Genomic DNA, 17,227 nt, shown 5'->3' with positions numbered 1-17,227 from the left:
TTATAATATGTTCGTAAGAATTAACGACGCGTAGTGTAACCGCACATGGCACTGATATACTGATAACGCGAACTTGCTAATTACCCTCACAGGTGTCATCAAATTAGATTTGTGGAACATATTAAAAAAAGAATTGCTGGTTAACTTTACTTTCCCCCTTCAAATATAGGTATACATTCAGGCTTGGTTGATTAATAAAAACGTGCTACATAGTACGTCGTGCAAAATAAATTGTTGGTACCAACAATTTTCCCCGAATTTTCCAATGCTGTTTCACGAACCATCGAAAAGAGTGAGTTTTGTTAGTTTCGGTTCCTTTTTTCCTTTTTTCCTTTTTTTTTTCAACGTCCATTTCGATTTGATCTAGTTGGATCGCTTGGGGCGACTACCGTGACACGTTGTAGAGTCAATAGATGGGTTCGATTTTTGAAGAGTACACATAATATATGTAGATACGTAGGTGGCTGCCAATTTGCCGGGGATTTCACGATTCTGTCGTCCTCCCCTTTGGGAGCCGACTATATCAGAGAGTCGAGCGGAAAAATGGTAGGTGGTTGCGAGCGTGAATTTAGCCGAGTTTAGCTTTTCGAGAATAGCTCGAACTAGATTTTTCCATGTAAGAGAGAAGTCGAGATTCGACATCGTTGCTAGTTAGTGCAAAAACGTTTCCAACTTTTATCGATGAAGCTTCGAGATTTCGCAGTATGTATCTTTATCCAAGAAGAAGTTTACTGGCAAAAATTACTGCTAGTTGATGAACAAATTTCTCTCGTAAGTTCAATCGGAATTCGATGAATTTCACTAATAGGTAATAAATTCATTATTGTGATAACGCGTAAGTGAAATGAAAAATTGATTAAATTTCTTTGTTAGACTCATCGTCGGTACCTATACATATTTGCATTATCAAACGGGAGACTTTATCGAGCAAAAATACGTCTGTTCGTTAACGGAAATAAGGAAAAAAGGTAAAAAGGTAAAAAGGTAGTTTCGTATTAATCATTCGCTTCGGTGCGGTGGTAAGATAAAATTTTGTTTGTTATGGATTAAAAAGAAACTTTGCTACTCGAAAAGTTTCATATGAAACCGCGATCTCGTTGTTCCATTTGCTTTCATCTTGAACTACTTCTTCCCCTGATATCTCGGTAAAAAGTTGTTTGCGCCAAAGTTGCTTGTTATTTTTTTTTTTTTTCCCCCCCTCCCCCGAATTGTCAACAATTCGCATCCTCGAGAAAACTCGCTGCATTTACGACAGAACATTTCATATTCTCGAGGTAATTTCTTTTCTTAGTCGATGGATGTTGACTGAATTCCGTGTTACGTTGCTCTGTAAACCATCTTAAAAAATCTTTTCCACGAAAGCACGAAGTAAAGTACGAACAGCTTGATATCTTGTAATAAGAATTTAATCCAATATTAGATTGGTAAATAACCTATCGTTATTAAGATAGGTTCGATAGAAGCATCGATAGATAAAATTGATGGCTCGATTTTTGGAAGTTCGTAAATATCGGAACAGATTGGAATATCCATGGGGAAGTTAGTTGAACGATAGAAACTAACAGCTCCCATGAGAACCGCCGCGCCGCCGCGCCGCCGCGCCGCCGCGCCGCCGCGCCGCAACCACGACGACCGCAAATGGAAAAAGCCCGTAAAAAGTTGTGTAACCTAGTTTCCGCTATCGCCCGACAATTCGCAACTGTAAATCCCGTTTTCTTTAAAACCCCCTACGTTCGAACCAGTTGAACAGAATTGATTTAAAGAATACATGGATGATACCTACTTATCGTTAGCCGGACTTGGACTCGGTACAGATTTATACGTCACAGTAACTATAATTATCTTTCGTACTTAGCTAATAGCTAAGTACTGTAAAATTTCATAAACATACGACTGCAATTCCGATTTCCGATTCAGCGACTGAATTTATTCACCATTTATTCACGGATAATAGAAGTATAGTTGAGGAATGAATTCACAGGAAACTTGAAAATAATCGATTCGATGTTCTTTAAACGATAGGTAGGATCGTTTTATTTCCGGAATACAGTTCAATTTATTCTGGACGCATTAATTGAATAGAATGGAAAATAAATATCTAGTGGCGGTGTTAGCGAAAAAAGTTGTGAGAATTTAATGGTTTTTGATAAGGAACGATTGGTAGCCACGTGGCCTAAATCGATATCGGTAATTCAGCTACTTTTCCAAGTATTCGCGTTTCCAAGACTTATCATTTCGAATCATCTCCCGTGAAACTTAATAAATTGGTTCCAAGAAAACCGAGTTTGACGTTGAATTGAAGAAAAAAAAATATATATATATATATATATATGTATATGTATAGGATAAGCCAGTAAAAAAGAAGAAACAATTAAAACAATTAATTCGCAAGTTATAACATAACGCTGAAATCTAATAAGTATACAGTTTCGTTATGAATTTCGATGACACGTTACATATTTCAAAGCCTTCAAATTGATATTTGAAATAAAACGGATTAATCATTTTCATTTTCATTTTCATTCTAATTCTCATATTATACAGATACCTTTGTGATATTATACAGATTAATGAATAAGTCACATTGAGTGAATGTTCGCACGAGCATCTTTTCAAATGGTGTTAAATAAAGCGATACATACATACCGTTTAACGTGGTGCTATGCCGCCATGCCGCCATGCCGCCAAGCCGCCATGCCGTTGCCGCACCAGAGGGACAATTTTCGGTTAAACGATGGCCCAATGCGGTCATTGTAAATGCTCTCTGTAATTTCTCTGAATAACGTTTAACCCTTTCGTTATAGCAGATTACAACGTAAACCGTTCATTACGCACGATAAATTTCTAGCAACGTTCATCGAACATCGAACGATGGAAGATAGTAGAAAAGTATCGGATGAAAATTAACGAGGCTTGTTTCAATTATTTAGGATTCGTTATGTCAAGATAAAAATTGTTAGTTGCGGCAAGCAGCAACCGTATTCATTGATAAACGGATTTTTTCAAAGTTCAATTAGATATTGTTCTTTCACCATTTTCTGTCAGTTGATAAGTTGATTTGGCAAAATTAATGTTGTCTTTACCGTCTTTACCAACGACAGGTTTCGAACCAAGGTGAAACCTTGAAACATAAAGTGAAGATAATTTTTTTAATTATCGCAAAGAAAGCGAAGCAAGTAATTGTTAAAATTTTCTTTCTCGTACCTTGGTACATATTTGCGCGCAAGACGTTTGAAAGAAAGGAGAAGAAGAAGCTTGCAACGCGAATAAGTATCAATAGAGACGCGTGGTAGCCTCGTGAATTCTTCTTTCTAGCTGGTGGCATTTTTTTTCTCTCTTTCTGCTTTCGCGTAACAGGCTGTAATTGAAAAATGCCTCGGGGTGCTTTGACACGGTCTTTCTGTTCCTTTCATTCGCGCCGAATGTCGCATGTTCGCCCCGAAGAAACGGGTCCCGAAGAAAAACGTATACATAATGCATAATATATGCACCACGCGGCTCGAGATAACGTTACACGTTGCTTATACAGTGGATCCGAGCAAAGAAAAGCAGTCTCGTAAACTCGCAGCCGCCTTGCTGGCCTAATTAGGAGCCGTTCCGTTCCGTTCCGTTCCGTTCCGTTCCGTTCGTCCTATGCCTCAAAGCGACGATAGAGCGTCGCACAAAGCCACCTAGGATGCCACTGACAAAATGTCCCTCATTACGGCTCGTAGCCACTTCTAACGCATCCTCCTTACTCTCTACTCTCTACTCTCGACTCTATACTCTATACTGGAAACAGACGTTAGGAGAAATATTCTTTCTTTTTTTTCTGACAAGCAATAAGATCGATATCGCTAGTTAATTTTCTTTTCTTTTCTTTTCTTTCGATTGCTATTATTCAGCTACTTCCTCGGTTGAGGTAGACAGATATTTAGAATTATAGTTGTGATGGTGAGAGTTAACAAGGGTCGACGTTTTCTTAATTAAAAAGCATCTTTATGCAGAGTAGGTCAACATCAGCAACATTAACGATCTGAACGATCTCAGTTAGTGTGAATCAGGTGAAATTATAGATGATAAGAGAAAGACGGTCGATCGATTCGGTAAACGTATCGACGATACTCGTATGCGATAAACAGATGGGCAATTTAGGGATCTGTTGGATTAGCTGAAACGCTGGCAGCGAGGAAATTTATACGCTCCAACTTATTCTCCATCCTCTTTTAATCCTTTCCTAATGCAACTATCGCGTTCAAACGAAACAGCTAAGAATTTCTGCACTGATTATTATTAATTCAGCCGCATCAGTTTCTACAATACAATGTAGGTATTGTATAAGATAAGAAGTTTATTTTTCCACCTTTCTCATTTTCTTTCTTCTATTTGTGTTTTTCTTCTATTTGTATTTCACGCGTAATTTAATTTGAGAATCGAGCTAGGAAACACGTGAGTTGACGTACAACCTCCCCTTTGTACCAGTGCTGTCGCCGTTGTTGCTCTGTTGCAGATGTCAACGCGATTTTCACTCTGTTGTCCACGTTAGAGACGTAGCTTCACTTATCCTCTTTTCACCTGGAAAGCTCCGGGATTCAGAGGACTTTAGTCAGGATATACATATTTGCGGCTGATGGCTATACAGAATCATGCGCGTCTCGTCGCATCGAGATTCTCTTCTTCTTTCAGAGATGTTTCGTTTCTAAAGATGCTAAATGGGTTAACTAATTCGTGTTTCAGTGCTCTTTGTAAAGTAGCGAAAGGGAAATCAGTGAAAGTTGTTAGAAGCTGGAAGAGTATCTTTTTGACTTAATTTATTTAGGAAAACTTGCGCATACGCGTTCCCGGTCAAAGTGATTCCGTGAAAAGTGTGTTGACGTAGCGACACGGCGACATATGTATATGTAGGTAGTAGATACATAGCTCGCGGCCTGTAACTAGTAGTACTTACATAGGTGGTCGCGAGCAGGATTTCATTATTAACGCGATAGGAAAGATAGGAAAGATAGGAAAAGTTCGGAGAAACGAGATTCTGCTGTTTACCTCGGCAAAAACTCTACCACGTTCGTTTCGAAACCCATTCTAACGAGTAACTTCCTTTTATGCAGTTATGCAAACTATGCAAGATACGCGACCAGCAAGAAGGTTAAACGCACCATTTCGTTTCCCGAAATGTTTCTTTTCCTACTTGGCTACATCTCTCATTGAAAAAAATCTTTTATACGTTAATATGGCTGAAAGGTTCAAGTATCAAGTTGTAAATTGCAGGGAAACGCGAAAGAAACTTTGTCAATATTTTCGCGAAACTATTTCGACGCGTCTGTCGTTTTTAATTAATATCGCAATTAAATGTTTATAAAAGTGAAGTGGACGGTGTAGAAAAAGCGTGAAATATAGAAATGTCGGTGCTCTGCTACACGGGGACATTGGTCATATCAAAGCGAAAATTGTATGTACGTGAGTTTACGTAAAGGAAAACGGGTCAGAAGTTTGATCGCGTTGCGTGTTCGCGAAGCGTGCTTAATTCAAATCAAGATTGCGTTGCGATTTGCGAGAACACTTGGAAATTTTCAAATTTTCACCAAGGAAATTAGAAAAATTAGGAATAGGGAAATGAAGTGATTTCTGCGTTTTAGATGTAGAAGGTAGTAGATTTAGGGTAGTTGTTGCTCGCTCATAGAAACTCTTACTTCCGGTACGTGTCTTCAACAATACCACAACGTCCCTGCACAGTGTTTCTTAACGATAAACGAGAGCCCTCCTTAACCTACTTACAATTAGCCTACTTAACCAGTAGAAGAGCAGACTTGACGGATCTTATTGTTAGCTAAACATCCCTTTTTCACCGCAATCGAAATTGGATTAAAATTGGATTTCGTCATCTCGCTATCTTATTCGAACGAATTTTAGTAGCGAAGTAGAAATTTAAGTCGGCTTATCCTTCCGAAAAATACGGATGACATAGGACATTGTCATATGTAATTTTTTGAAAATTTCCTCAAATTTAAGCAGAGTTGTAAATTTTTGTTCCAAGGATATTCGGTGTAGTGTAACAAAAGTAGTGTAGGGTATGACAGATTTTTATAGAAAAGAATTCACTTGTCAAGCTATACTAGGTAATTATTTGCTCGATTTAACATAACAAAGTCACGTTCGTCCTAGTGTTGACATCCTAGTGTTCACACACCAGATCTAGTTTCATGCAACTTGTTTCTTTTCCGTAAAGTCAAGTCCGGTTTGAAGGGAAGTCCGTTTCAAGTCACTTACCGAAGTAAAGCAGAGAACGATGGAGCTTCTGAGACAACAGACAGAAGATAATCCGGAGAAGATAATCTTTGATCGTGAAAGACCAAAATACAGTAGTGTGTGTACACATAGAAAAGGATAGTATATCGAGGAAGAAAAGAGTTGAAATTGAAGTTTCTGCGTTAAAATAAAGTTATCAGATAATCAGATTGTCAGTTTTGTGACCCAAATGTCAGTGTATTGACACGATCGATCGATACTATTATCGAATTAAGCAGAAAACGAAGGATAGGTGGAAAGGCTTATCTAGGATTGAGAATGAAATCAGATTAATGAGCGCCACGCGGCGCGGCATCGATAGACATTACGATCAAAATCCGCAGTTAGATTAAATCGGCTAGACATCCATTACCGGTGCAGCCAGCCAGCCAGCCAGCCAGCAGATAACCGGGTTTCAGTCACTGACGATGAGAGCCGATCTCTCCCAATGGCTTTAAGTAGATAGCAAGTTCCAACTGACTGATAGCCCAGCGAAATATCCTCGATTCCAGCGATATTAAAATTATCCTCCTTCCCGTTCAACATCTCTTTCAACCGATTGCAGCTTCATCTGGAAATGAAGGAATGTTCCGTAGATTATTATTAGTACCTACCTGCTTATTATTACCCCTAACGTTATTGTTAACCAATGCTCCGATGTCCTATGAATTTGGAAGAGTTAATAAAGCTAATAAGAGGAGAACGAGGAGAAAAACGTTGAAAGGAACATTTCGAACGATTAAACGCGTCTAGAATAGATATGTAAGTACTAGTTGCCACGAAATAGATAGGTACGGGATGGATGGTAGCGCGGACGCGTTATAATGACGATAGCCGACGGGGATATTCGAATCTCGCAAAATAGCCTTCAGTAGAGCCGAGGATTCTCTCAGCGTATTCCGTCGATAATAATTAATCAATGCGTGCGTGCGTGCGTGCGTGCCATCAATGTCATCAGAAAACCTAATAGTTAGTCTTTCCTCTTCCGTTTCTTAATCAACCCTTTACTATCGACTCGTGAGAAACTTTATAAAGACCGATACACGCTTTTTTTGATTAATCGATTGATTAATTAATGGGTCTACTAAGATTACTATGTAGTTCAAAGTGATATATAGATTATCAAAAATATTAAGGATTAATCTTTAAATTCGGTAGGATGTTGAGTGTTTTTTATTTTTTTTTTTGCAATAATGATGAATCATTATACGTATGTTACACGAACAGACTACATATAGGGTTTTGAGTTAAATAGCTATAGGTTTAGTATAAATTTTCAAATGTAAAATTTTTAATAAATAAATAATTACTTTAATATAGTGAATCGGAGAAAAATTGTGAAATGAGCGTGTACTTGTATTTGGTTAGCTAAATTTACCAAGTGGTCCTACCAGTCATTATGATAATCAGACACGAGGGAACACGTCCCGCTAATTAAATCGCCAACTTGGGTAAGATGCAATCGAACATCGGCCATCGATTAAATCTGTAACCTGCAATTAATCTCACTCCTATTATTAATTCCTTCGTAGCTAAATGATGGCGTTCACTTTGGCTGATGTATCGCATAATCTTACTATCCCAATTAACTGTACTTTAATCATCACTTTCCATTGTTAATTGAATAGAAAGAAATGCAAAGGTAGATTAAATTATGTTGTCCAAAATGTTCCCTATAAGAGTAAAGGAAACTCTTATACATAGTTCGTCGAAGGAAATTGAAGGAAATTGAAGGAAATTGAAGGAAATTGAATGATTCGATATGCTTGTCGAGTTGTTGGCCCGTTGCAATCATGTAAATACAGCTGGTAGAATGGTATTTCTCGTCATTATTTTCTCACCCTTTTATCCATGCTCTCACAAGTGAGCGCATATTCATTCTCCGTTTGACTTGGCGGCTGCAGTTCTCCGCTCGCTTGCTCCTCTTTCCATTCTTCGCACATCGTATTTACGTTATAGATATAAGCCCGGCCATACAATGCTCCTGGAACGTAGTGTCTGTTCGTGTTCGTTATCTCGTGGCGAGAAGAGCCCAGATGCACCAGTGACAATGCTTAAGATCCGACAAAGACTTTTACTCCTACCCCTATCTAGCACACTTTTCTGCGGTCGTCCTCTTTCTTTCTTCTCTTTCTTCTCTTTCTTCTCTTTCTTCTCTTTCTTCTCTTTCTTCTCTTCGTCCAGCCTCGTCTGAAACGCCAACTTCTCTAACGGAGCAAATATAATAATCAGTATTTTCCTAAATACTTGAAAAATATACATCTATATATGTATGTACCTACTAATGTAACTAGAAAGAAATCAGAATGGTTAACTTGCAAATAATGATTTTATTAGAACAAATGTTTGAAAATATTGTATAAACGCGCGGTCGATTGTATTATTAACGTAGTAATACGTGTCACATTTGTAATTATTTGCAGAGGGTACTATATAGGTATATGGATTGTTAGGGCGTTAACATAGCTACATTAACGTATCTTATAGGATTTCTTTTTCTTTTTCTGTTACAGGTGAGTACATCTTCTCTCCAGCGGTTCGTTTATCCGCATTACAAGTAAGTTGAAACATTCATCGTATACCATAATGGTTTTAACGTAAAGGGTAGAATGTAGAAGAAGGAAGGGCTGGATTTGGCTGATTTGGCTGATTAGCGTAATTAGGTAGAGATAAGGATGGCCCAGCTGGGCCAAAACAAAGTGTAGAAAACATTCTTTATACATTTCTTCCATTATTACTTCTCAAAATCATGGTTTCACCTTGCAAAAAATTGATTATCACGCTTTAATGGAGGGTAAAAATATTGCGCACGCGTGCGAATGCGTCATCGAACGCAATCCTGGTGTACTCGAGTGTATCCTGGTGTACCCTGGTGTATCTTCGTGTATCCTCGTGTATCCTTGTGTATCCTTGTGTAGCAGGGGATTGTATGTACATGAGCACACAGATAGCTCATTATGACCGAGGCCCGCACTCGGACCCGTCGCACCCGTCGCACCCGCGCACTAGGTAATTGGGGTTAATGATCGTGTGTACGCTCGTACTCTTCTCGTACTTGGACGCGAAGCAGCTCTCGACAAGTTGACTCGAACCAGCCATTCCACCCATTAGCAAGTGTAATGCCGGTCTTGCCAACACCTCGTTTCTTTTCCACTACCACCCTCTCTTCTTTCTTCATCTCCTCTTCTTCTGGGTTCTTGCTTAGCTAGCTAGTTAACTAACTAGTCTCGACCATTCGATCCCGAGAGACTGTTTTTGCTTCTTCCTCGGGGATAATATTCCTCCTCTGCAGCTGACGTACTGACGTTCAGACGTACAGACGTTAAAAAAATATACTCATTTGTTTCTGCTTCGTTCACGTCACCTGTTATTTCAATTATTCATAAGGCGATAAAAAAGGCTGCAATTAACAGTCAGTAATTATCAATGAACGTACACTATTACACATGAGTGGCGGATTTAATTTCTGAAAATTTCGTTTCATCCAAGCATTTTTATCATCTCTGTTGCTAATTACTAGTTAATTAAAGATAATTAATAGGAAATGGTAGGTGTATCGGTTTACGGGCATCGTCCTCCGCTAATTAACAATTGCTAATTATTGTTCAATTTCGGGGTGAATCGCTATTCGATCGAAGCTTTCGACAAGTTGGCTTGAAATTTTTTTTCAATCTACTTAAATTTTCAAGTATAGTACGTAATCATGTTTCGAGTAGCAAATTAATATTATTGGGAAAATAATCAAGTGTATTAACAGTTACCTATTAACAGTTACGTTTTTGTTCGTTAAGACGAAACTTGGAGAACGGTTTATTGGATTTTTACTTAATAAAACTTGAAGTGTTTCTCTGCTTTTATAATCGAACACCCCTTGTTGTACTTGAAATCTGTTAGATTTGATATATTAATAATTGCAAGGTAAATTAGGGTAAATTTTAATATGAAAGAGGCAATAATTTAAAAATTACATGGAGGTTTCCCCGAATAAAGTAAAAAACTAAAGGAAAATGTAATGGTTAAAAAGAATAATTAAAATTAAAAGAATCATGAAATGTCTATTCATAATGCATGAAGTACGATGATCAGGTAGAAAAAAAGAAAGAAGTAATCGTAGCTTCCTGGGCACTTGTTAATTAACTTTCAAGCTTCCTCGAGATTACCAGGCCTTCCTTTCATTAACTCAAAAAAGACCCTTTCCGCGTCTTTACAAATTTTCAGCCCCATTTCAGCTCGACCTCTTTTATTCGCTCTATTTACGCGTCGCGTTTTCTCCATTTATGTTTTCAAAACTAGCATAACTCCGCTTGTTCCGCTTCCTCTGTCTTCTTTCCTAACTGTTATCGCGTTGATTGTCGGATAGTATAATTAATTTTCCAAATTTTTCAATTTGTTCGATTATATGTATATGTATATGTATATGTATATGTATATGTATATGTATAGAGAGTAGTGAACTGTTTAACAGTTGAAATTGAATTTCTTTTTCATGTAGGTGTATTATTATTCAAAGACTCAAGGCACGATCGTTGATTATGTACGTATAGACGGATTTCTTTAGCTTCATTGACATAACCGCTTCCCGATCGGTGCTCGTCGAGTCTCTCGATAGGTAGCGAGGCCAAGATTTTTGCCGTTCAAGCAATTTTAATTAAACGACACGGCATTGTTTGTCACGAGACGTGCCACTTTGTCTGATACTTGAGGCAAAGTAGCTCTAAGCCTGGTTACAAAATCCGCCCCTTTGCTCGGTAATTGCTGACTGCTAACCTGCTGCTAGAAAAACCCTTGTGACGTAGAAAAAAGAAAGACGAAACATTTAACTGAACAACAACCTATGTAGTACTGTGAATTGTAGCGTGAATTAACATTTACGTTAATTAAGGTGTTCAAGTTCAGTGAAATTCATTTTCTTTTTCCTTTTTCCTTTTTCTTTTTCATTTTACTTATGGGGCCGGCACCTTACCATTATACCTAGTATATTGTAGATTTTCTAACATTGAAACTTTTTTTACAAACCTTTTTTATCTAGCAGTGTTTTTATTCGCTTTTTTAGGCAATATTTTATTAACTCATCTAGCAACGGTGCGAACGAGTGTCGTTGATTGGTAGAATTTCGTCTTGCTTTCAATATTTCGACGAATTATAACGATATATCAAAGTTTTTCAACTCATACATCATGCAACTGCAACTGCAACTGCAACTGCAACTGCAGTTGTATTCCGATCGTAGAGGCTCTCTTGTTTCGAGAAACATTCGAGTGTATGTATGTACGTACGTACGTACGTGTATTTGCTTTCAACGGGATTCGAATAAATATTCGAGGAACACGGTACGCAACGGTACACGCTCGTGGTCTAGAAACTCTGCAATGTTGCCTCGAGACTGGAGAACTATTGTCCAAAAACTGTGCAGACTATTTTCAGCTATTCGTAGCCACGACACAGCTCCCTGAAATTCCATTGTATACAAGAAGAAACCAGTCAGCAAATTTAATTGGACGTTGACGATGCATTATTTCCACTTCCGTCCGCTTGCCATCCATTCGTAGGAAAATTTTCCTTTACTTGCCTCTATTTTCGCTTCGTTTCGAATCTCCAATTCCGATGTAAATGAAACGTTAAAACGCTTCGTTGATCGTTCCCTTGATTACTTTATCGAATCGGTTCTTCTTTAAACGAATTTCAAAATTTTCTCTTCGTCCAATTAAATTATTCGATATGTATTTTCTAAAAATCCAATTCTTTCGAAATGAATAGCTATTGAAGCTTTGCTATAAGAAAGTTTTGTTCCGAAGCCCCGCAAAGGAACGGAGGACGACGCCGGTTGATCGTGCCGTGCCGAGTTCCGATGTTCGAAGTTAGTAGCCGTAGCTGTGGTACATACTACTTAATTGGACGTTGATGAGAGTGGCAGAGATTGGTGTTCGTTGCTCTAAAACTGCTGATGCTCTATACTCTATACTCTATACTCTATACTCGCGAAACGGCGTCGTCAACCATTTTGCAAGAACCATTTTGCTGAAACATCTATTCAACCCTCTCTGCCTCCTTACTCTTCTCGTCTAACATGAACGAATAAAAAAGGAGAGTTGCAAATTTTCAAATTTCACCAATCAAGTTCAATTTAATAGAATGAAGCAAGTTGATAGAATTAATATGTTCGTTGCCGAGAAACCCGAGAAGATGATTAAATTTTGAAGAGAAAGAACGGCTCGAATGGTGACGCCGCGCGCCGCGTCCCGCCGCGCCGCGCCGCGCCAATGGGATTCGATTTTAAGAGAAGAACAGAGAAGCAATCGTGATATCAGTAGTTCTCAGTGTTTCATAAAAAGCGTTTTTCATCACGCGAATCCTTTCAGTTTGATTAACATCGGAACACTTGGACGTAGTAATTTTACTAGTTGGTGCAGAGGCTTCTGAGAAATTTTTTAATGCCATGTCGTTATAGTGGACGATAAAAAAAAACGTGATTATTATTGCACGCTCTAAAGTAGGTACAATGTCTTTTCCTCGACGTGTACTATGGTCATTCCTATGGACGTGTACATATATTATGATATAAAGAAACGATAAGAAATGAAATATATTCCACATTCATAGATTATGTAAAGCCTAATATTTAATTTTTCAATTAGAAACCTTTTCACTTTTTATTTAAGAAATAAAGATAAATTGAAAGTAGTGGTTCGTCGATTTGTTCACCTGTCGGCTGACAGCAGCTCGTTGGTTTAGGTTAGGTGCCTAGCTATGCAAATGAAACTCGACTCGCTTCGTACCGTTCACTAACCGCACACCATATATACCATATATACAATATATACCATATATACCATATATACCATATATACCATATATACCATATATACAATATACATATTAGTTCCAACGAAAGATTCCTCTGGATGGATGATACGTTGCTTGCCACGTCCGAGTTTTCACTTTCGACAAAGAATATCGAGTGACATTATTAATAAAAGAAACAGTAGTGGGATCATCCTGTATCACCGACCAGCGTACAATACAAGAAATCTGTGCGCTATCTTCGATTTTCGTTTTTCGATTTTCGATTTTCGATTTTCGATTTTCGATTTACGATTACAAGTAGGTAGGTAACCCTAACTATTTGATTATCGTATCGTGTCGTCCGACACCTACCTACGTGAGTAAAGTACGTGGACCTGACTCTCTGGTTCATCGAGAGGCAAAACTTCCGTGAAGGTGAAACTCTGCGAGAGGGAAGGCCGATGACGAAGAAGAGGGGCAGCACACCTCTGCCTTTCGCTTCCTTCGTATACTGATACTCCTTTAGTCGCGGTTAGACAACAGTCATGAGTGGCTCTACGTTTCTCTTCAGACGACTTTTCTTTCTCTTTTCAATTTTTCTGATTCCAGTGATAATTTTATAATGTTATACGGTATATAATAAGGATAAGAACGCAGTGAAAATGGGTACTATGGATGCTTCGAAAGTTTAAGGATCGATATCTGATTATTATCTAATAACGATTTCCTCGAGTTCCTGAATGTCGTCCGGCACGGAGTAATCGTGATTAAAGTGTGACAAACGATATGATGGTGATAAGTGCATTGAAGCATGTCGCGAATGCGGCGACCAATGCGGTTCATTCGGCGACTAATGCCAGCAACACTGGCCACGGCCATGCTAATTCTGGTATGTTTCAATTAGGTACCCTACCTTACTACAACAATCAGCTAATTAAACGCTTAACATACTACCTGCAATCTAGTTTCTTTACTATGACTAAAAAAGTTTATTTACAGTTTGTCGAGTTTCGTACTTAATGACCCGATATTTACAAAAGTATAAAAATTGAATTTACGAGACGCTTCGTTACATTTTTCTCCTACCACTTTTATGTTTCCTTTATCCAATTAGTAACGAGACAAGTACGAGACATATCCAAATTGATTTTCTCCGAAAAAAAATCCGTTGACAGTTGAAAGTTGAAAGAATCGATCGGATTTGCGGTTATTGTTTCTTACGTGAGTTTTTTGCGTTTTCACGTTTTCACGTTTTCGATTCGCTTCAGGCTAAAGCATCTCCTACTTACAACGCTCGACGATTGTATTCATATTGAAATATCGGTTGCGCAAAATGGAAAAGGTTACATGAAACGGCTTGAGAGCACGATCTCGAGCTCTGCTCGCTACAACAACGGAAAGTTCTCTTCTTTCGACAGTTATCGTTAGAGAATAAGATAATTGCGATCATCTTCTCTAGTAGCTACCTGGATAATCAATTCCATTGGCCAAATGACGATATTTTATTGCGATGACATAAAGGTGGTCGTAACGTGTTTATTATGTAATAATCCTGTCAATGCTTTTTCTTATTGTTGTTTGAATTTTCAGCCGATCGAACGCGATAATCATTTGTCATTGTACGAATGAATAGATAGAGAAGAAAAAATGCATGAGAATGCAACAGATGCATTTTGCAACTTTAGACACTTATTGGTATTAGGCACTTGTAAACGTTTTTCAACGTACTGTTTCCTAATTTACACAATTTTTCGGATAAATCTGAAATGACTGGAACTTGTAATTATTTATTTACTAATTCAGAATAATTTTAATCGAGGAGATATTATCTTTCGCAACAACAGAAATCAACGAACGAACTCGTTATACGACCTATATACTAATTTCCACGCTACGAAGAAACGGCCAAACACATTTACCATCACGATCCTGTTTACATACATATATGACTACATATATGTATATATGTATACATATACGACTATACAAGAACGGAATCGCAACTTTCTTGCCACGCCTAATGTCAAGATCGCTCTTGTGTCTTCAATAACCATTACATTTTTCTTGGAAACTAATATAGGTAAATATGTATAAATTAACCTCCTCGCTGTTATAGTTTTTGAAAATGCCTAGAAAATGCCTAGTTTTTTTCCTGGAAAGTTTCGTGTTCAATTTCAAAGAGAATCAAATCGAATCGATTTGCTTGGAAAAATTCAAGGTGGATATTACATATTTATACAGTGTATGGTTTATGGAAATTTCTTCCAGTGAAAGTTTCTTCTGCGAGCGAACGCTTTTGGCAGGAATATGTTGCATAGAATATACCTATTTCGTGATACGTGATGTAAATCGAGCAACGACCTATGTATTGTATATTACAGGATGATACGACTATTTTTATCGTATCTATTAACCTGTTGATAATTGTTTGCGTGGGGTGATTTCATATTCGATATTCGATATTCGATATTCAATTAAGTAGCGTAAGCAAATTCAGCGATTTCGTCAAGGCAGTTTATAATTATTATATTTGAAAGTCAAATTTCGACCAACGAGTAGAATACTTCCGAGAGTTGTATTAAAATTCAAGGACGGGCCTTCGAATTTCTCCGCGAATCACTGCGACCGTTTAAAAATATTCTAATCATTTATTTGAAGAAAAGAAAAAAACAAAGGATATATTTGAACTCATTTTTATTCTCATTCGCATGATAAATGCCCATTTCATACTTTGTCGAGTAGTTTTCTACACAGATTTATTTTTTCTACGAAAAATAGGGTTAAAGAAGCGATCTTGCGTGGGATGCTATTTCTCTCTTTCTCTTTTTTTCTTGTAGAAACGATCCAACGTGAAGAGACTCCGCTTTCATAGAGGAACGTTCCATGCAGAAGTGATTCTTCATGATTCCATCTTTTTTTTTTCTTTTATAGAGAGCAGCTCTCACGAAAACGATCCGTATAGTTATATATATATATATACACACACACACACACAGAGAGACATATCCGTATAGAAACGATGGTATTTATTTTTTCCAACAAATTTTTTCTCGGACTGTTGGGTCTGAAATTAAGTTGAAATAAATGCATTTTTCTGCATCGATGTTTCATCGAGACGCAATCGCAAACTGTATATTTTCTGACAAATTATTATCATTAACTATACTGTCTGTCCTTGGTTTCGGTACAATACAAGTGAATTGTTTCAACTGTTCTAGCTGTTGGTATTTTGCAATCAACCATACGGAAGTGTTACACGATCGTAACGCGTCCAGTGTGTTCTGTTGGAAAGAAACGCCTCTTCTTCTCGCGTACCATCCAACTTTCACTTTTTATAGTTTTCTTGTCACGGAATTTTGCAGCATCGCCGAAATATTGTACGCATAGTTTATTCTGGAAAGTTTGAATTTTATAAATCATATTAAATCTAAAGTGAAACTGAAATTGTCGCTATCCGAATACGAAACGAAAGGGTTAATACTAGTTAGGCTCGTGCATTTGCAAACTACACATATACATTATAAAGCTCGTAACAAAAATAATAAGAATAAACTGTTGGTCAGGTGTTGTCGTCAGGTGTTGTCAGTCGTTTTGTCAGACGTTAACAGCTGAAAGGATGCTTCAGCAGGTGGGTAATGAGCAGCCTGGAATTGCTAAGAATATTTGACAAGGCCGTATCGCGTGTATTCGCTCGTTACATGTGCCCTTCGTATTGAAAAATTCACATAAATCGAAGACAGGAGTGTTCGAGGCCGAAACTTTCCGACACCGTTTCCGTTGTCCGTGCCTCGTGTTGTCAAAGAAACAGCTACCGAATGAATTTCAATCAACCTACACCAGAGACGAGAAAAACAAGAATAACAATTATCTCCAATTTTCTTTTCAATATTTTCATTCCCAATCGAATTACGATATCGTTTTCCAGACGATAGACACTAGACTGTTTTGCTGATTAATTGTATCGATACATAATATAGTATCGATGTTATCGATGTTAATAAGCAAACGATTGAAACTAAAGATAAGAGATTATTATTTTGTAGAAGGAATCCTCGTATGGAGAACCCTTGTCATTATGTTACGGACTGTTGAGCACTAATGAGCACTCTACATATCGAGTATCATTCGAATCGTTATAATTATTCCAATCAACCGTGAACCAAAAAAGAAGGCAGATATTTCA

The 17,227-nt window shown here is 37.7% G+C and overlaps 1 protein-coding gene across 8 annotated transcripts in view; it reads left to right on the top strand.

Annotated features, from left to right (window-relative positions):
* The window catches only part of LOC114875856 (tyrosine-protein kinase Btk29A), a 62,458-nt gene that overhangs the window by 25,856 nt on the left and 19,375 nt on the right, over positions 1-17,227 (top strand). Inside the window, exon 1 of one of the 8 annotated variants that reach the window (XM_029186634.2) lies at positions 13,560-13,933. The exons of the other annotated variants lie outside the window; for them this stretch is intronic. Within the exon in view, the coding sequence (XP_029042467.1) occupies positions 13,831-13,933 (103 nt within the window). The 5' untranslated portion in view covers positions 13,560-13,830. Of the gene's footprint in view, positions 1-13,559; positions 13,934-17,227 lie in introns of those variants that run through there. 8 annotated transcript variants of the gene reach the window in all.

The sequence above is a fragment of the Osmia bicornis genome, chromosome 2, assembly GCF_907164935.1.
Source record: "Osmia bicornis bicornis chromosome 2, iOsmBic2.1, whole genome shotgun sequence".
In the NCBI taxonomy this organism is placed as follows: Eukaryota; Metazoa; Arthropoda; class Insecta; order Hymenoptera; family Megachilidae; genus Osmia; species Osmia bicornis.
The sequence above is the reverse complement of the archived record's forward strand: the minus strand, read 5'-3'. Positions and strand labels throughout refer to the sequence as shown.